General features: G+C 44.5%; 1 protein-coding gene across 4 annotated transcripts in view; it reads left to right on the top strand.

Annotated features, from left to right (window-relative positions):
• The window catches only part of LOC135507579 (lipopolysaccharide-responsive and beige-like anchor protein), a 334560-nt gene that overhangs the window by 144877 nt on the left and 168683 nt on the right, over positions 1–21000 (top strand). For all 4 annotated transcript variants that reach the window (XM_064927105.1, XM_064927106.1, XM_064927107.1 and 1 more), the window contains exon 37: positions 1919–2085. In XM_064927105.1, the coding sequence (XP_064783177.1) occupies positions 1919–2085 (167 nt within the window). The remainder of the gene's footprint in view (positions 1–1918; positions 2086–21000) is intronic.

Here is a 21000-nt window from a genome sequence, read left to right as displayed (position 1 = left end):
TCTGAATCTGGCTACCAGGTAGACTAGACATTGATCCTGATGATCCGTTTCTCTGTCAGTATCAGGATCGACCCTTCGTGTGCCCTTTCCACTGAGGTAAAGGGGGCCCCCTCTGGTTTCTAATGGCACTAGGCCGTTCATGTTATTTTACTATTCCCCCCGCTCCCTTTGAAATTAGCGGAGGGGTGATGTGTTGCAAAGTGTTCCCTGACTCACTCAGTGCCCTTTGTTCTGTCAGCCTATTGGAAGAGTAGAGGATGGAGGTAGGTTAGTATGTAGTCATCTCGAGCTAGCAGGCTGAGTATGTAAGAACCAACAAGACCCTAGTGGTCTAATATCCTCTATGTATGACGATTTCAGAGCAGTGGAACGAGCCCCAGTCTCTACACTCTGACATGTCTTTTCCACATCGTTTTACTCCGAAATGGAGGCCTAGTATTAATGGGCCTGTTATGTGTTCAGCTGTTTGCTTGTTATTTCAGAGGGGAGTCGCTCAGTGAAACTACTTCCCCTCGCCGCCAGGCCCGTTAGAAAAGCACACGTCACTATGGGGGACTAGGTGTTTGGGTCTGTGGTGAATGACCAGCGTGTTTACGATGATGTGTTTGAGCTGCAGCACTGCTGATTAGTGACACAGAAGTCACACGTCAAGACCGGCTGGAAAGAACGTTTCTGGTTCTGTCCCGTCGTAAAGTGCAGACGCGCGATCATTCAGCACCATTCCCTGTCCTTCCTTTACTGTTTTTCTTCCTTTCAACACACACACACATGCGCGCACATACAAACACGCACGCACGCGCACACACGCACATGTTGGTCCATCATGCTTTAAGGTTAAGGACCACTCTAATGTCCCACAAAGAGACGTAGATTGATAATTAGTGCCCAATAGCCCCTCCAGAATAGCCTTCCAGAATGTGATCCAGACCTATAGATTTCCTGTCAGGTATGAAAAGTCACCGTTCCAATTGGAGAGGAGGACCAATCATTATCAAGCACTTTAGCGTGTTTACTGGTTGCTAAGGTAACTGGTGAGGCAGGTTGCATTTGTAGAGCTGGGGATGTATGTGTGTGTTCTCCACCAATGGGCTGCCTTTTAGGTTCAGTTCATTTGAGCATTGGGAATTGCATTAAGTGTTGCTGGTATTGATGCTGTAACGTTTCAGTATCCAATGAATGCACTGAAATCACAGTGATATGTCCGGGACGTTTGCCTGAGGTACTGTACATGATAGTAGCGTGTATTCCTCATTTCTTTGTTGCTTGTATTTCTACACTACGTGGCTAACGGCTGTTAGAAATATGCAGTGTACTCAAATGTTTCCAGTCGGTTTTATATATTATTTTATTTTACGGTTCAACTCGGCTTTATATTTTGCTCAGTTTATCTTAGCACTGAAACATTTCAAGTCTGGCTGTTTTTTCCCCCTCGGTATAGGTGTTATTGTATATACCATCTTCTCTGAGTTCAAAGGCCATTTCTGATAACACATTCAGACAGAGAAAAATGAACCTCTGCTTCGTGATTCGGAGCCCTGGAGGCATTAGTAACTATAATATCCGCTGTTATTAATCAGCGTGACATAAGGGCCAGAAAATGACCACAGATTTTGATTTGGTTTTACTCAAGGTAGCATTTCTACACACACAGCTGCTAGAGCCTTATATTATGTAGTTTTACATGGTGTGTAGTAGCCTATACCATTTCCCCCAGAATACATGCTAGTTCCATACATACAATATGAACTTGCATACTATGTGTACGCAGTTTTCTATTCAGAATACATACCTCTTGGATTTCTCTATAAAGGAGGTTTTATTGAGCACTGCACATACAATTCATTTCTAATGACGCTTACGTCATTGTGTTTTTGACAGAGAAGTTGACCTGTTGTCACGTTTTGTCTTTGACCCCCAGTCCCACTGTGCCCAGTACTCGGCTGAGAAGCGTGATGAGGAGAAGATGTGCGACCACCTGATCCGAGCGGCCAAGTACCGCGACCACGTGACAGCCACCCAGCTCATCCAGAAGATCGTCAACATCCTGACGGACAAACACGGTGCCTGGGGGAGCTCTGCCTTCAGGTAAAAGTCTATGTAGTTCTACATCTACAATCTAGAGCAGCGGTTCTCCAACTGTTCTTGGAGCTCTATTGGGGGTGCGGGCTTTCGTTCCCGCCCAGCACTAACACACCTCGTTCAACTAAACACATGATCCGTTTTTGGTCTTCAGTCTAGTTTACACCTTCATCAGGTTCCACTCAGCACCATCACATGTTCAGTCTAAAGTAGTGCGACTCTGTTCCAATCTCCATACAAACATACCAATTCAAATGAAGCAATATATTGGGGAAATGGTCCGATTTTGCTGTTTTTTTTCCCCCTGTGTCCAAACTTCCTGCCAAAACTTCACATAATAAGAACATTGAGCATTGGTAATGGTATTGGTAATGGTAATGGTAATGGTATTGGTATTGGTAATGGTATTGGTAATGGTAATGGTAATGGTAATGGTAAAAAAAGAGGATACATCTGACTTTTAAATGAGCCGTAGCTTTCCTCAGAGTACAACACATCCATTAAGACCGCTGTAATGACTGTATTCTCATCATCTCCCAGCCTCCCTCCTGGGAGTTAGTGATTGAGTTAGGTCCGCACCGGTACAAACGCTGAGGTATGGGATGCATGATACATTGACTTTGGACAGAGATGAAAGAGATTTAAACAAACCCTCCAGCCATTAAAACTTTAAAAAAAAAAAAGCTTAGAAAGCTCAATGTTGGTTTCAACAAAACAGGCCAGTTTGAAGTCAATGGGGGTATTCCCTAATGATGGCCTGTGCTGTTTGTGTGCTGGCAGGTTGGGTACAGTATATAATGGTTGAAGAGTCAGCCTGCTGTTGGTCAGTTGGTTCCCTCTTGTTAGTCTGAATTGACTCTCCTGAGACTCGTCTGTGTGTGAGCTCAGTTTGCGGTTTCTCTTACACCAGGGGCTCAGGGGGTCTCTCTCTCTCTCTCTCTCTCCTTTCCATGCGTTTTTTTAGATTTTGTTCTCTGGTCTCTTAGATTTTTGCCTCCCATGAGTATCTTTCTTTCTCTCCCTATCTTTCTCTCTCCTTCTCTTCTTTCTCTCCTTCTCTATCCTCTCCTTCTCCATGCTTTGATCTTAACGAGCCCAGTGATGTTATGGAGAGGCAATATTAAATATACACACTCATCTCTCTCTTTCTCTCTCGCTCGCTCTCCTCTCTCTCTCTCTCTCTCTCTCTCTCTCTCTCTCGCTCATTCTCTCTCTCTCTCTCTCTCGCTCTCCTCTCTCTCCTCTCTCTCTCGCTCTCTCTCTCTCTTGCTCTCCTCGCTCTCCTCGCTCTCTGTCTCTCTCTCTCTCTGTGTGTGTGTATTCACACAACAAGGCCAAGCTATTTGCTATGCACCTCCGCAGCCCAGAGAGACTCTCCCTTCCCCATTACCGTGCCTTTCTTTCATTGTGTTATTGTGCTGCTACAGTATTGATGGTTTTCCTAATGGCTGCCGATGGGCCAGGCTGGGAGCAGGGAGTGTCTGGCACTGGGGCTGGGAACTGGGCCCAAGCTTTTAATAAATCACAATCAGACTTGTGCCATTGCATCAATATTTTGGGTCAATTACCGAGAAGGTCAGGTGGCGCAGCTCTGGGACGGGGACCCCATGCAGGCAGCAGTATGTGGGGGGAGGTGTAAGGGGGGATGCTAGCGCCACAGAAAACACAGAGAAAGGGGGCAATGGATACGATACAGACTGTTCACACACAGTCACACGCACACAACACAGAGAGACGGACACGCACACACACAGACTAAAACATGTGGGTGCTGCAACATTACAGCAAACAAGTGAAGGGCGTGAGCGAGGACCCACACAGCAGTGGTGAAAATGAAATCTGGGAGCAACAAAGGGTACATCCAGCCATGATCACGACCTTCACGAGCTCCTATAAAGACATATTCCCCAAAGTTTCTATTCAATAAAGGGGCCGAAAATGAAAATATTATTTTTCTCACAGAACAGGCTGATGGGAATTGTTGTTTTCCTCACGGCAGGCATCTAATAACATCTGACACGCCGTGACCTGCCTGAATGCAATTTGTGTCTTAATATCCAGCTTACACCAGCCCTGGCCCCTGGAGACGTGAGGTGTTAGGTGGGTTTCTCTCTTCTCATTTTCTCTCCCCTCTCTCTCTTTTCTTTTCTTTTCTCTCTCTCCCTCTGCTATTTCCTTCTCTCTCTCTCTCTCTCTCTCTCTCACTCCTTTATTCCTCCGCCTCTCTCTCCATTGTACTGGAACGTCTCGGGGAGTCTCCCTCCAACAAAGGGAAGTAACTCTTATTTTCTGTTCTGAGATCTGCCCTTGGCCGTCATTGGCGTGCACACACACACACACACACACACACGTCATTACGTGCACTGAGGGACAGACAGACAGAGAACGCTACCTGTTCATCCTTGCATTACAGTCACATCGTCTGGAGACTGGTGTACAACACGCCAGCAGTCTGATCCAAGACCACAGACACAACGTGAATAACCAGCTCTGAGGGGGCCACAGATGAAGCGACTGGCAGCACTCATTACTTTCCTCATTTTTTTTTCTGGAGCGAGTGAGCGGCCCGACAGAGCATCTAGGCGGCGTTGGTGTTTATTTGGGTCAGGAGACAAGTCATCTTTCATGTATATGACACCCGGCAAAGTGGCCGGACAGAGAGAGGGAGAGAGAGAGATGAGGGGTAGATGATGGAGAACGGTAGAGCGATGTCTCGGAGGACACACTCCCCTTTCCTCAACGCCCTCCTTCATTACATCCTAATAAGCTGACTAATGTACCATGGAAATTCATTCTGGATGCTGGGGAGGAGGGAGAAGGGAGAGAAGGTTTAGCAGAGAGAAGGCAGGGGAGAAAAAGTAAGGGAGAAATGAGGAGAGGAGAAGGTACTTTAGCTGCACTGAGGAGGGAAAGTGCACTGAGGAGGGAAAGTACACTGAGGAGGGAAAGTACACTGAGGAGGGAAAGTACACTGAGGAGGGAAAGTACACTGAGGAGGGAAAGTACACTGAGGAGGGAAAGTACACTGAGGAGGGAAAGTACACTGAGGAAGGAAAGTACACTGAGGAGGGAAAGTACACTGAGGAGGGAAAGTACACTGAGGAGGGAAAGTACACTGAGGAGGGAAAGTACACTGAGGAGGGAAAGTACACTGAGGAGGGAAAGTACACTGAGGAGGGAAAGTACACTGAGGAGGGGGAGAGAGTGTGGGAGGGGGAGAGAGTGTGGGAGGGGGAGAGAGTGTGGGAGGGGGAGAGAGTGTGGGAGGGGGAGAGAGTGTGGGAGGGGGAGAGAGTGTGGGAGGGGGAGAGAGTGTGGGAGGGGGAGAGAGTGTGGGAGGGAAAGCACAGTGTTTGAGGGGAGAGAGAGTACAAGTTCAGATTTAGAGTAGTAGTTAGTGTTGTGTTTTCTGCCAAATGTGTAACATGGTGATGATTATTGGACATTAGGTCACGTATTTGGGGATGTTTGAAGTTGCACCACCTCTGTTTCTCCTCCTCTTAATCAATCTCTTCCTCATCTCCCTTTCCCCTCTATCTCTCCAACCCTCTCTCTTCCTTTCTCTCTCCCCCTTTCTCTTTGAATTTGTTCTACCTCCCTCCCTTTCAGCAGCTCATCCTTCTCCTCCGCCACTCCACTGTGTTGTAATGGACCAGCCGTAGGCTAGAGCCTTCCCAGCCGTAGGGACATCCATCTTTGTTGTGTGTCACGCTCTCTCGCCGCCCGGCAAAAAAAGATCTTTGTGATGCGCACTCCAATTTTTCTTCAGTAAATCAAATCTTCCCTTCCTTCAGAAAGATGAATGCTCCGGGGTTGGGGTGTTACAGAAAAAATCAATTCTGGCAAAATTGAAACAGTATGCCTCTGCATCGATCCGGCCTTGTGAGATGGAAACTAACAGCTTTGTAACTGTTCCCACGACAGTTAGCTGACCTGTAATGGACAAACTGTCAATATTAGCATCACTGTTTTATCTTGTAGTATGTCATTGCTCCACCAGAACCATCAGGGTGAAATAGAAGAATTCTGGGCTTTACTCTGACAGGAAGATGGGCTTGATGCTGTTCTCTCATCTACTAATTCTATATGGGGACAATCGACCAGTTTCCTTTGTGTACAACACACTATAGCCACTGTGCTATTGTTGAACCTGAGAAGGGGATTGTTTCCCATCTAAGAAAGATTGATCCAGTTTTATTATTTTGTGTAATTTTGTAAATGGTGTTTTTACAATTTATTTGTGTCTTATTTTATTATAGAGCTCTGGCTGATAGTGTATTATTAGGGAAAAGAGTGCAATTTGGAATGCACCCTGAGTCTCACTGTTCGTAGCATACAACATAACACACTCCTCCAGAGTGAGTCTGTAGCACGCATCCTGCAGAAACAAAGGACCTGTATTCACTCAGCTAACCCCTGCTCTTCTCCAGCCCAGCGCACACACACACACACACGCGCATACGTACCTCTGTCTTGCATTGTCTACCAGTCATAAAATGAATAAATAATAACCTTGGCATTTGCCACAGACTAATTTCAGCCAATCATCAGTTCTTGATTACGCATACGCACACACACACACACAGAGAGAGAGAGAGAGCCACACACACTCAAACACAACACATGGTGAGCCTCCTTCATTGACAGGAAAAATAGGTCACAATTCCCATGGAAACATATACAGCCTATAGCTGATTGACTTGCTCTACATACACTATGATACGTTTACCAGGTCCGTCCAGCTGCATCGTTGCTTCATATTGAATGTTAATGGGCCGTACAGTGCAGCTGGGCTGAGATCGTTTAAGGGAGAAACTGAATGAGGAAGTTGGGACACTGGCCTGTCAATGAGGATTGTTACAATCAGGACCAAGATCATCGATGTTTATCCCAGGATGTCTGGGAAGACACACACACACACACACGATGAGTCATCTGTAATGTTTGCCTGGAGAAGGTTCAGAGCATGTTCTCAAGTGCTTGTTTGTGTTCTGTAAAACTCCGAGGCCCTCGGTCCTATCTGCTGATCAGTTTCCCATAGCAGAGTTCAGGGACTAGAATAAACACCAGACCAGGATTTGAAATCTACCCTAATCCTGATACCTATCTGTTGTAAACGTCTCATAATCTACAGCAGTACATCATTGTTGTCAAGGCTGGCAAAAAGCTGGACCTTCTATTGAATTAGTTTGAATAAAATGTCACGGTACGATTATAATCTGTGTGGAAATGTTATGGTGATTGTATCAGGGCGGTAGGCCAATAAGACAATGACCTTTTTTAGCACTTAAGTGCTTTTGTAATGGCTTACAATTTAGTTACGCGGTCACAATGAAACAACATGCTCTGAGACCTACCACTGTATTTCCAACGTTTGTTAGCATCTTTAGCTGCGGTGACTTCAATGGTGTTAATGTTTTTTGCTTTGCTTATAAACACTGGAGGGCCCGTGATACAGACATGCTGACCCAGACCCAGCATGCCGTGCAGAGCTAGCACAGCTGTCGGACAACAGCGCTACTCTACAACATCCGCTTTCCGTTCTCTCTCCTAGCTGAATTGATCGTTGTTTTCTTTAGGCTTAGCTCTGTCTGAGGCCTACTCCAAAATCATTTAGCCCCAGGAGAAAGTTAGAGTTGAGCTGGCGAAGGCGCTACCCCGGACATCCATCTGTCGTCGGTTTTAAGCCGTAAACAGTTTTTAGCGTAAACAACGAGGGTTTAGAAGAAAGCCGAGACGTCAATGATGCTCATCTTTAGTAAATGAGACGGTCACTATCGGGAGGGGAAATCTGGAGCGTCGAGCCTTAAACGGATTTAAAGTGAAACCCTCGACCTCGTTCATCACGCCACGCAGGCCGCGTGTCTGGGGTTATTATTATTATTTTTTTTTAATGTGGTGACATGTAGGAGGAGCGATGTTCTCCCGTTCTCCAAATCTCCAGAGAGGAGCATGTTAAAGTTTGACAGGCCAACATTCCATACATTATATAAAATGATGCGTATCTGTTCTGCACGGCCCTACCGTGCAGGCGTGATGTCAAGGGTTATGGATAGGAATTAGAATATGCCCTAATGATAACATTTGCTTCTAACTGTGTTTACAGTACAGTGGCTGGGCTTGTAAGAAATATTAACAACGTGTCATGGTGGAACGTATTAACGGTTGATGCTGTCCATATGTTACTTACCATGGATGGCTAACGGTTAAACAAGCCTCACTGCAGGATCGAGGAATGAAACTGATGCTCTCACTCTTTAGGGATCAAAGGTTTAAGGGATTTAGTACAGGATAATGTGGCTATTAGTTCTGTTCTGAGACAGGTATTTAGGAGTGATTTGGGTGAATTCAATCTTCAGTGTTTAGTGTAGAAAACAGTTTATTTTGCAGGTGTGTCTCCTGAAGTACACTGATCTTACCTCCTCTCCATCCCCCTCTCCCTCTCATCCTCCTCTTCCTCTCATCCCCCTCTTCCTCTCATCCCCCTCTCCCTCTCATCCCCCTCTCCCTCTCATCCCCCTCTCCCTCTCATCCCCCTCTCCCTCTCATCCCCCTCTCCCTCTCATCCCCCTCTCCCTCTCATTCCCCTCTCTACACTCCTCTCCCTCTCCACCCTCCTCTCCCTCCTCATCCTGCTCTCCCTCCTCATCCTGCTCTCCCTCCTCATCCTCCTCTCCCTCCTCATCCTGTTCTCCAACCTCCTCCTTCTCTCCCTCCTCCTCTTATTATCCATCCTCTTACCCCTCCTCCTCTCCCTCCTATTCCTCCTCCTCCTCTCCCTCTTAATTCTCCTCTCCCTCTTACTCCTCCTCATTTCCCTGTTACTCCTCCTCCTCTCCCTCTTACTCCTCCTCATTTCCCTGTTATTCCTCCTCCTCTCCCTCTTACTCCTCCTCATTTCCCTCTTATTCCTCCTCCTCTCCCTCTTACTCCTCCTCATTTCCCTCTTATTCCTCCTCCTCTCCCTCTTACTCCTCCTCATTTCCCTCTTATTCCTCCTCCTCTCCCTCCTTATTCCTCCTTCTCCCTCCTTCGTATTCCTCCTCCTCTCCATCTTACTCCTCCTCATTTCCCTGTTATTCCTCCTCCTCTCCCTCTTACTCCTCCTCATTTCCCTGTTATTCCTCCTCCTCTCCCTCTTACTCCTCCTCATTTCCCTCTTATTTTTCCTCCTCTCCCTCCTTCTTATTCCTCCTCCTCTCCCTCTTACTCCTCCTCATTTCCCTCTTATTCCTCCTCCTCTCCCTCTTACTCCTCCTCATTTCCCTCTTATTCCTCCTCCTCTCCCTCTTACTCCTCCTCATTTCCCTCTTATTCCTCCTCCTCTCCCTCCTTCTTATTCCTCCTCCTCTCCCTCTTACTCCTCCTCATTTCCCTGTTATTCCTCCTCCTCTCCCTCTTACTCCTCCTCATTTCCCTCTTATTCCTCCTCCTCTCCCTCTTAGTCCTCCTCATTTCCCTCTTATTCCTCCTCCTCTCCCTCCTTCTTATTCCTCCTCCTCTCCCTCTTACTCCTCCTCATTTCCCTGTTATTCCTCCTCCTCTCCCTCTTACTCCTCCTCATTTCCCTCTTATTCCTCCTCCTCTCCCTCTTAGTCCTCCTCATTTCCCTCTTATTCCTCCTCCTCTCCCTCCTTCTTATTCCTCCTCCTCTCCCTCTTACTCCTCCTCATTTCCCTGTTATTCCTCCTCCTCTCCCTCTTACTCCTCCTCATTTCCCTCTTTTTCCTATTACTCCTCTGCCTCCTCCTCCTCTCTCTCTTCCTCTTCCTCCTCAGCTCTGTAATGAATCCCTGTTATACAGTGTGAACCCCTCTTTTCCTTCCTCTCCAGAATGACCTATTACATCCCACCGTCTACCGCCTCAGAGCTCAGCCTCCTTTATGTAGTGTAGAAACTCTCCGGATTTATCCGTTCCATATACCCTTAAGAAAGTATCTGGCCTTGGCCCAGCAAGGTCCTGATTAGAGGGCCCTGATCAATATCTCAATAAAAAGCCATTGGGGAAGTTTTTACGTTCTTTTCCCCCTCTCCCTTCTCCCAGGATGCAATATCTGGGGAGTATCGATTGTTCAGGGTCCAGTAGTTAGTTAGTTATCTCCTTTGACTAACCCCATGGCGCTGTGTGTGTCACCCCCTCTCCTGGGTCTCGTGATAGATGGCTGCTCTCCCAGCCACTGTAATTACACTCAGGCCACAGCCGGTCATTTATTTCCACACTTTCACCATTTACCAAAAAATCCGCTTTTTATCTTTGGAATCCAGCAGCTTTGTTCTGCAGCGAAAGCAGAAAAGGGCACATGAAATACTGGCGTGATGTTGCAGAGAATGGAGGGAGATGGAGGGGATCCATCCTTTACTCAGGGACCTTCAGCTTTTATTCTTTCTCTGGATTTACTTGATCTTGGTCTCTCTCTCCTTCTCTCGCTCCAGACCAGAGCCATCTATAGGAGAGATGATTATGGTGAGGGAGTCTAAAATGTTTGAAATAATGTAACTTATTACATCATTTTTCTCCTACTTTCATCATTTTTCTTTGTTTAACCTTTATTTTTGATCAGGAAGTCATTAAGGCCAGCAGTGGCACTCTTTAAAAATGTGTGGGTAGCGGCAGTATTCATGTAGTTGTTTTCCACCATATCAACCCAGTCCACTGACAAAGTATCCATCCACTACCTTGGCAACCACAGGGTGATCACCCAGCACCATCAAGCCTCAACCCTCCCCCCCTCACTTGTGCGCGCTCTAGCTCGCACGCTCTCTCTCGCTCGCACGCTCTCTCTCGCTCGCACGCTCTCTCTCGCTCGCACGCTCTCTCTCGCTCTCGCTCTCTCTCGCTTGCTCTCGCTCTCTCTCGCTTGCTCTCTCTCTCTTGCTTGCTCTCTCTCTCTTGCTTGCTCTCTTTCTCTTGCTTGCTCGCTCGCTCTCTCTCTCGCTCTCTCTCGCTTGCTCTCGCTTGCTCTCTCTCTCGCTTGCTCTCTTGCTCTCTCGCTCTCTCTCGCTTGCTCTCTCGCTCTCTCTCGCTTGCTCTCTCTCTCGCTTTCTCTTTCGCTTGCTCTCGCTCGCTCGCTCGCTCTCTCTCTCGCTTGCTCTCGCTTGCTCTCACTTGCTCTCTCTCTCGCTCTCTCTAGCTCTCTCTAGCTCTCTCTCTCGCGCTCTCTCGCTTGCTCTCTCGCTTGCTCGCTTGCTCGCTCTCTCTCTCTCTCTCTCTCGCTCTCTCTCGCTTGCTCTCTCGCTCTCTCTCGCTCTCTCGCTCTCTCGCTCTCGCTCTCTCTCTCGCGCGCTCTCTCTCGCTCGCTCTCTCTTCTCCAAGCCCATGAAGTGCAGCACTTGACATGATTAGGCGGCATGCACGCAGCCATTGTACCATAAGTGCTGTATAATGGGCATTGCTGTGTGATGGAGAGAGAGGAGGGCCTCATGAATACACCAGACAGCCGTGCTAGATGAGCCTGTCACATCCCAGCATCACACTAACACATTGAGAGGAGGGCACGATGCACAGCCCAGCATCACACTAACACATTGAGAGGAGGGGACAACGCTAGATTAGAATACAGAGAGGGTAGGGGACATCACTGTGTCTTGTGTCTGTCACCCAGGCATGTCCGCCTCAAAACCCTGGGAAATAGATTAACTGGGAAATTATATTATAATAATCACATTTTTTGCTCAAATTCAAGCCTATTGGGTGCTGCCATAGTTGCATTGAAGGGCCCATCCAAGAGGGCTCAAGGTCATTGGCCACAGATAAAATGACGTCAAATCACACATCTACGGTAGCTTTGATTGGACTGATCATGTCAACATCATACTTTCAAAATCTTAGCTATCAGTCATCATCATGAATCAAGTCGACAATCTACTGGCAAATCCTTTTTCATCCTTGTCGTATGAAGAGAAATTAAAGATGAAACGTATCGGTGTTCAATCGGCCATTGGGCATTAACATTACACAACATGTTTGAAATCTCAAATTCTACAATGAGTGGTTTGGAAGGAATCAGTGGCTAACTGCAAGCATTGCAAAGCAATCATTTGCCTGCTTTTCAGTGGCTGTGTGGTCCCAAGTCTAAGATTAAGGGTCTTATTTTCCTAGTTTAAAATGATAAACATTCAACAATGGCCATGCTGTCAATGAAGCTTAATTTGTGCCGCACTTAAAACAACTTAACTCTGAATATTTTCAAGACAACTGGGAACTCTGGAAATTGTAAATTGGGAACTCAGGCCTCTTTCTAGAGCTATGACCCGAAGATCACTGATCTCACGTTTTTTTTCTTCTCTGAGTTTCCTGTGTTCTTAAAAGCACCATAAATCCAGAGACTTTGATGACAGTTTGATGACAAAATTTTCCCCTGAAGGACCGCCACCTTCTTGTTCAAGTGAGCACAGCACAACAAGATGAGTCCAAAAATGTCTTGTATGCTGCTGCATAAACTATGCAATATGCCAGGGAGATATTTATACTGTAATAAAGTGTATGTTGGAAAGTAAGCTGTTAGTAGCCCATGTGCCTCACCCTAATAATTTGGTCTATTTTCACCTGTTAATTTCACCTACTGTTCTAACTTGGTGGAGCACATGTAGCCTATAGCCTGTTTTAGATAAATGTAATCATTGAATATTGTAAGAGCTTTCATTGTCTGCTTATATGCCCCGTTTATTTATCCTACGGTTCTGACTTGGTGTACAGGGAGTATACTGTAAGAACGGCCCATGTTCTGAATTCTGTCGCTGTACATTTCAAAAGTGCTGAACAAATAGTTATATTGACTATGTCCGTCCTAGCTTGCTCATTTATGTGCATTTAATATATTGTTTAGTATTGTGTAGTGGCTTTGCTGTCATGCATCCCACTTTTTGTTTGTTGCCTCACCAAGATTTACATGCTAAAATCGCCACTGATAAGAAGAATAGTAATAATTTAATGAAATTATTTTTTGTTAGAAAATGTGCTTTCACTCCAGCAGTCCTTTCCGATAAATGTATGTCGAGCTATAAATGATCCTGTCTTGACTTGATGTTGTAAATGGGAACTTTAAGATTGACAGACCCCGAGGACCCCGAACCCCCCTCAAGCATTTCCCCAATCCCAGACGACCTTGGGCCTTTGCTCAGTCTTCTATGTGGTCGTGGTTGTGTTCAGAGCCATTCTGTGCCCGTTTAGATTTGTCAGGACGTTCAAGTTCAGCCCTGAAGGGTAGAGGTCATCTGATTATGAGGATACCTCCGCTAATGGCTGAATTATGCAATTCTGCTCCAGTGGATATGGATGTCTTCATTACCTACCAGCAGTGACAGATGTGTGCATGTTGTCAAAACTAAGAAAATATGATGCTTTATCGAAAAACACAGACTATACCAGTTTGATGACCGTATATATCATTTTTGTTGTGTTTTTGAAGGTGACATTGTTTTTTTTAATATGGTTTGTTTGACTTTGGACACATTGTTGTGGGTAATGAAGATTTATTGTGAATTTAAGATAGATTTGTACATAGATAGATTTGTACATATTCTAGTCGGTGGCATAAGAATATGTTCTCTTTGTAAAATAGCACAATACACTTCTTTTGAAACCTATTTCAACAGGTAAAAAACACAGGGTGGTTTCCTAACAAACCAACATTTTGGTTAATATTCCCCCCTCTCTTTACACCCAGGCCTCTCCTCTAAATCTCTGCACCTCCCCTGGAGGAAGAGTATAATTAGGGTGTAATTTCCAGACCCTTTGTCGCAGAATTTACACTGAGCTTAATTGCTGCTAATTGGGGAGCGTGCGATACTGCGCCCATCGGTAATTAGGACCGTATTTCCATTTTTCATTTTGAGCATTTGTGTGTTGTTGCACTATGTCTGCAGCCTCATGCATGGCCACCCCATGGGAGTGCTTAGATCTTAGCGAGCCCAGTGATGTTATGGAGATGCAATATTATATTACTCTCTTTCTTTCTCTCTCTTTCTCTTGTTTAGTTTTTGTTCTGTGCTCATAAGGAATTAGAGTAGTAATTACATGGAGGAGTGGTAGATGTGTGAAGGAAATCAACGTGCTTATTGTAGTCAGGTGCCGTGAACTTAGTCATGTGAGCTTGAAGTTCCTCGCTGTTAATTCCTCAGGTGTGTTAATGTGGTCAAATGGCATAGTACTTATATGTAGCATCTGTAAAAACACTTATCCGTGTTATGGTTTGGCGTAACACTTTTGTTTTGATACGAATTCCAGGTTTTGATCAAAACTGTTTGGCGTAATTCATCACTGTTTTATTTCGAATACCTTTCCATTCCCGTATCCAATCAGATCAACTGTAGCAGGGAATTCAAAATAATATTCAAAATAAGCAAATGAAATGGTCTGATCCTGTCATAAACCAAAAGAACGAGTGAAATCCCATCACGATGAAATTAGTCTCGGAGTTTAGATGGAGACGATAGCCTCCTCTGTGACCCTGAAGCTACCTTTGTCAAACACATAAACAACATGACAGCAACATTAGGAAGGCTGCATTAACATACACTGCTATTGAAATGGTTTGTGTCGTACACCTCATTTGACTAGGAAGGACATGCATTAATGCACGGGTACTGTAGAACCTCACTTACGGCTTAAGGCGAGCTTTAATCATGGCCATTTCCATAGCAAGGCGTTTGACCCCTCGTTTTAATTTGGAGCTGGCGCTGTGACTAGCTCCCACCGCTGACACCATTTGACAAAGAGGAAGGGGTTCTCTGGCGCCACAGTCATATGTATGACAAATCCTCAACCTATCCCGTCTCAGATTCTTATAAACTCATGGTTTATGCAAATCAAAAGAAATGATCTCGGCGATAGAGGCAACGTTTGAGCGATTTGAGGGGCTGCCAATGGGGCCCCTTTGCATTAATGAGAAGAAAAAGCAAGGGGAGAAATCCCACCTCTGCGTAGATGCAATCTCACTGACTGTACCCGAATGAGTCCCGTCTGAAGTTATAAATGACTGTTTGTCCTCAGCAAAGTGCTCTGTGTGTGATGTATGAAATACATGTTGCTGCTCTACGTACGGCTTCTAATGATAAAGGTCATATAGGATCATTTGCATAATCTCTAGCCAAAAGTGATCCCCCTTCCCACACAGTAATATTAATACTCACTCACTCACTCACACACATTATTCACCAAAGTTAATTTCAGAGGGTGCAAATTATCAAGCCTGGAAATCCTTGATGTTCCACTGTTTTTAATATCGTCTCGTCCCCCCCCCCAAAAAAAACAATTGCAAAGGCAACGCAAATAGCATTTAAGTGCTTGGGAAGTGCTTGGGAAGAGCTTGGGAAGAGCTTGGGAAGTGCTTGGGAAGAGCTTGGGCCACGCATCCTGCTCCTGTTTGGCGGGGTCTGATTGGATCTTGATGGATGACTATCGTTTGTCCTTGTCAGAAAAAGAACAATTTGGGCATTGAAATAAGAGTGCTATCAAAGTTTCAGTGGCTTCCAGAGAGAATCTATTACCATGTTTTAACTGCCTGTGTTTGAGGTTTGAGAGGGGGAAGATAAGCGATATTGGCTCTCATACACACAACGCCTTAAATTCCCATTTATTTATTTGTCCTAAATTAATTAATTGAGGTTAATGTCTTTGTCCTCTGTACTTCCATAGATAGTGCCAATGTATTTTCTCTGTTTTTGAGTGTACATTATTTGATCAAATAAGAATAAATCAACTAATCACGAACTGTTAGTGCACATGAATGTCAAACTTAAATCAATGTAATTGCATGCCATTGTGTATTGATTGATTTCAGTGCTTAAATAGTATTCATTATATGTGAGTAGTGGCATTTTAGTCATTGACTGTCATTTCTTTGTCTCATTTATAAACATAAGTCAATAACTGCATGCTTATTCAGTATAATACAAGTTCATGAATGTATCATTTATTAAAGGCCCATTTGTAGTCAAGAACGTGTGCCAATAACAGCTGGTTTTCAGTTTCCTACTCAGACCACTCCTAGAGAGTCCTAGCAAACTTCTTGATAAATTACTCTTTGCTAAGAAGCTATTTTTGACCATTTTAATTTAAATCAATCACAGTAAGGTACTTCATTGTTACCCAGAAATGACTTGGCATTGAGATAAAAATGTCTGCATTGAACCTTGTGTTTCTATGGTAACAAACATTTAAAACCATAAGTGGATATTATAAACGATTGTATTTTTTTTTATGGTGGGCGCCCATAAAATACCTATTTGGTGTTTTTTAAATAAGACACAGGCCTACAGTAAATGCATGTAGAAACAGTCCAAGCGTAGTGCACACTGAATAAGAAATTGGACAGCAGGAATGGCATATCTCCCATGGTTCCAGGCCTCTTTTCTTCAACCTACCCGGCAGACATAGCAATGCACTTGTGTTCAGTACTAGGCCATACTTAGATACCCAGTCTCTTAGCTAGATGTCTCTCTGTGTAGGTTACTCCCTGTTTACCCTGTGTTGTCCTCTGTGGCGATACACAGGAAGTCCTGGCTAGTGGACAGGCTACTGTTAGAGAACGTAGTCGTCTGTCCGCCTTCCACTCCCCCTACTCCTTCCAAAGCTCCAGTCAGTCTGTCTGTCCAACTAAGTGATTCATTAATCCTGGACTTCAAGCCAGCCCTCACTGAGCTGCCGATCACTGAACACTTGGCTACAATTAAACTATTTGTTTATTATGTCTCTCTCCCCATGCCAAGTCCAATTGGACCGTGTTCTGTTTTGATGCAAACAGACAATTTAGTTGGTTATAAAGGTTGTGTAAAAGCTCTTTCCACAGTCTGTTAATGCTATGGTGTTTTAATTTATTGCCCATAGTGATATTTTTTTGATTGCACCCATTTATTCATTATTGAAAGCAACACAGACACACACACACACACAAGGAGAGAGGCTGAGATCGTCTTCTAATGTTGGTAAACTTACATTTACTGCCACACAGAAGAAAAACAATTATATTTTATTACCTCACATAAATGTCTTATTGGCCCTTTCTCATCGGTCGTCAATGTGGTCTACATTAAACAGCATTTAGAGGGATCCAGCACTCTGCTAAGTGCTCCTTAACACACACAAACATAGTTACACACGTACATACACGTGTGTGTAATATATATATATATATATATATATATATACACATACACACACACACACACACACACACACACAGTGCCTTCAGAAAGCATTCACACTCCTTGACTTTTTCCACATTTTGTTTCCCTCGTTCTTTAAAAAAATAAAGTTGAAATGTCTCGACTCAATAATTATTCAACCCCATTGTTATGGCAAGCCTAAATAAGATCAGGAGTAAAAATGTATTTAACATGTCACATGGACTGTTTAAATAGTGTTTAACATAATTTTAAAATGACTACATTATCTCTGTACCATACTCATACAATATCTGTAAGGTCCCTCAGTCAAACACAGATTCAACCACAAAGACCAGGGAGGTTTTCCAAGGCCTCGCAAAGAAGGGCACCTATTGGTAGATGGGTAGAAATACAAAATAACATTGAATATCCCCCTGTAGCATGGTGAAGTTATTAATCACCCTTTGGATGGTGTATCAATACACCCAGCTACTACACAGATACAGGTGTCCTTCCTAACTCCGATGCAGGAGAGGAAAGAAAACGCTTTGAGATTTCACCGTGAGGCCAAAATGTGACAGTTACCAAGTTGGCTGTGATAGGATAACACAACATTGTAGTTACTCCACAATACTAAGCTAAATGACAGAGTGAAAAGAAGGAAGCCTGTACAGAATACAAATATTCCAAAACATGCTTCCTGGTTTCAACAAGACACTAAAGTAATACTGCAAAACATGTGGCAAAGGAATGTACTTTATGTCCTGAATACAAAGTGTTATGTTTGGGGCAAATCCAACACAGCACATCACTGAGTACCACTCTTCATACTTTCAAGCATGGGTGTGGTTGCATCATGTTATGGGTATGCTTGTCATCGACAAGGACAAAGGAGTTTTTCAGGATAAAAATAAACAAAATATAGCTAAGCACAGGGAACTCCTAGAGGAAAACCTGGTTCAGTCTGCTTTTCGACACACACTGGGAGACAATTCGCCTTTCAGCAGGACAATAACCTAAAACACAAGGCCAAATCTACATGGGAGTTGCTTACCAAGACGACATTGAATGTTCCGGAGTGGCCTAGTTACAGTTTTTACTTAAATCGGCTTGAAAATCTATGGAAAGATTTGAAAATGGTTGTCTAGCAATGATCAACAACAAACTTGACAGAGCTTGAAGAGTTTTCAAAATAATAACGAGCAAATATTGCACAATCCAGGGGTGCAAAGCTCTTAGAGACTTACCCAGAAAGACTCACGACTGTAATCACTGCCAAAGGTTATTCTAACATGCAATGACTGAGGTGTGAATACTAATTTAAATGAGAGATTTCTGTATATCAATGTCAAAAATCATGTTTTCATCTCATCAGTATGGGGTATTCTGTGTAGACGGGTTAAAATAATTTTTTCATCCATTTTGAATTCAGGATGTAACACAACAAAATGTGAAATTTCAGGAGAGTATTACTACTGAAGGCACTGTACACACACACACACACACACACACACACACACACACACACACACACACACACACACACTCCGTCTAAGACAACAGACGTTCCCCAGTAGTCTCTAATGAGCGAGGCCTTTATGAGTAAACTAATTACTAATTACACAAGTGGTTTGTGTAAAAGGCTGCGGCCTTCAGTCATTTTAATTGTTGTCATCTTGAAGAATGGGTGCTGCCGTTATTCTGCCAGCGCAGCCCGCCACACGATGGACGAGCTCTGAATGATTTATCATCTTTGCGACGGAGATGGCAGGGTACTGGGGTGGACGGCGGGCGGACGCCCATCCAAGACCCTTCATTAGGAACCTGGTTGTGGTGCTGTTCACGACACGGCCAGTGGTGGAGATCGTTCCTAACACTGCGACTAATTATTCCCCACTACCGAATACGTCCTCCCACTAATGAATGTGGAGGAAACCTGTGTGTGTGTGTGTGTGTGTGTGTGTGTGTGTGAGAGACTGGCTTGATAATCATTTTCCTAGATGAATGCTGTGTGAGGCAGGATGATGAAGTGGTAATTAGGGAAGGGAGACTATCACACAGCAACAAGGCCTGGGCCCTTTGTGACAGGAGGGAAATCAGGTCCTGCACATTCTGTCTGCTGGATGGAGAGAGACACACTCCAATGTCTCCTAGCACACACACATACACGCACAGGCATAACACATGCACACACACACACACTGGTATAACACACAGGCATAACACACACACACACACACAGGCATAACACACACACACAGACAGGTATAACACACACACTTGTGGTCTCAAATGTATTCATGAAGGTAGCCTAGTGGGTAAGAGCGTTGGGCCTGTAACCGAAAGAGGGCTGGTTCGAATCCCAGAGCCGTCTCGGAGGAAAAATCTGTTGATGTGGTCTTGAGCAAGGCACTTAACCCTATTTGCTCATGTAAGTTGCTCTGGATAAGAGCATCTCTTAAATGACTAAAATGTAAATGCATTACCTCTTTTCCGCTCGTGTGTATCCTCACACCCACGTTCACACTAAGCCCTCAACAAACAGGAGCGTTATTATACTGTGGGACCTTTTTAGTTTCTGCCCTGTGTTTCTGTTGAATTTCCTCTGAACACCAGAGAGACACGTCCTCTCCACCTACTACTCCATCCCTCCTCCTTCCCTTCTTCTCTTCCACCGTTTCCTCATCACGTCTTCAAGCTCCTTAGTAGCCAAATACATTTTTAATGAGAGATACTTGACATCTTCTCTTTGCTTATGTGCTTTAGAATGTTTGCCTGTAAAATATTTAATAGTTGTGCTGCAGTTGTGCTGTTGTCTGCTTTTCCCCCATGCGTCTCTTATAAACTGCCTCGGCTTTACACAAACACGGGAGCTGAAGACAGTTTCTTCCTCTATTTCTCTCCAGAAAAGACCAGAGGCTGAGATATGAGATATAAAAAGAGAGAGAGAGCGATAGGAGTGAGATATAAAAAGAGAGAGAGCGATAGGGAACAACAGAGGGATATGAAGATAGAAAGAGAAGGATTTATTTTTCATTCGTTCAGATAAATAAAGTAATTAATGGCTTTCATAGAACGACTTAAAGCACCTGGCTCGAAATTGTATTTATTTTCTTGTGTAAAGCCCCTCCCCTTTTAGAGGCCCTGTGTCGTCATTGGTGTTGGTCTGAAGCTTTGTGGGGAGCCCCGGGCTCCTGACTGGAGCAGCTACAGTAGCAGTCAAGACCAGATCAAACAAACTAGCTCCAATACGCACGCACACACACACATGGACGTACAGACACACAAGTACACTCACACATGGGGGGGGGGGATCAGTAGTTACATATCTGGATATTATTTTTGACGATGTATTGTTTTGACAGTATCACAATGTTATTTGTGTGCTAGTTGGCTGTACCTGCTCCAAAACGCCAGGATTTTCCCCTCATAGCTTGTTCTCCATCTTCTTTTAAAATAGGGAGCCAAGACGTTTTCAGCACTTTTATTTTCCTAACTGATCAAGACTCGTGTTCTCATGGCTCTCTCTCTTGTCTCTCTGCAGCAGACAAATGGTGAGCAATAGGTTTGGAACATCAAATCGCAATAAAATCGCCATATAGAATTGTAATACATATCGGATTGGAACCTAAGTATCGTGATAATGTCGTTTGGTGAGGTCCCTGGAAATTCCCAGCCCTAATGCATAACCATGTGTGCACACACACACACACACACACACACACACACACACACACACACACACACACACACACACACAGAGAGAGGGTTCTGGTTCTCCCTCGTACCTCTGCTGACACTGATACACACATGTCA

This window comes from Oncorhynchus masou, chromosome 21 (genome assembly GCF_036934945.1).
Source record: "Oncorhynchus masou masou isolate Uvic2021 chromosome 21, UVic_Omas_1.1, whole genome shotgun sequence".
Taxonomy (NCBI): Eukaryota; Metazoa; Chordata; class Actinopteri; order Salmoniformes; family Salmonidae; genus Oncorhynchus; species Oncorhynchus masou.
This window is presented reverse-complemented; position numbering and strand designations above follow the sequence as displayed.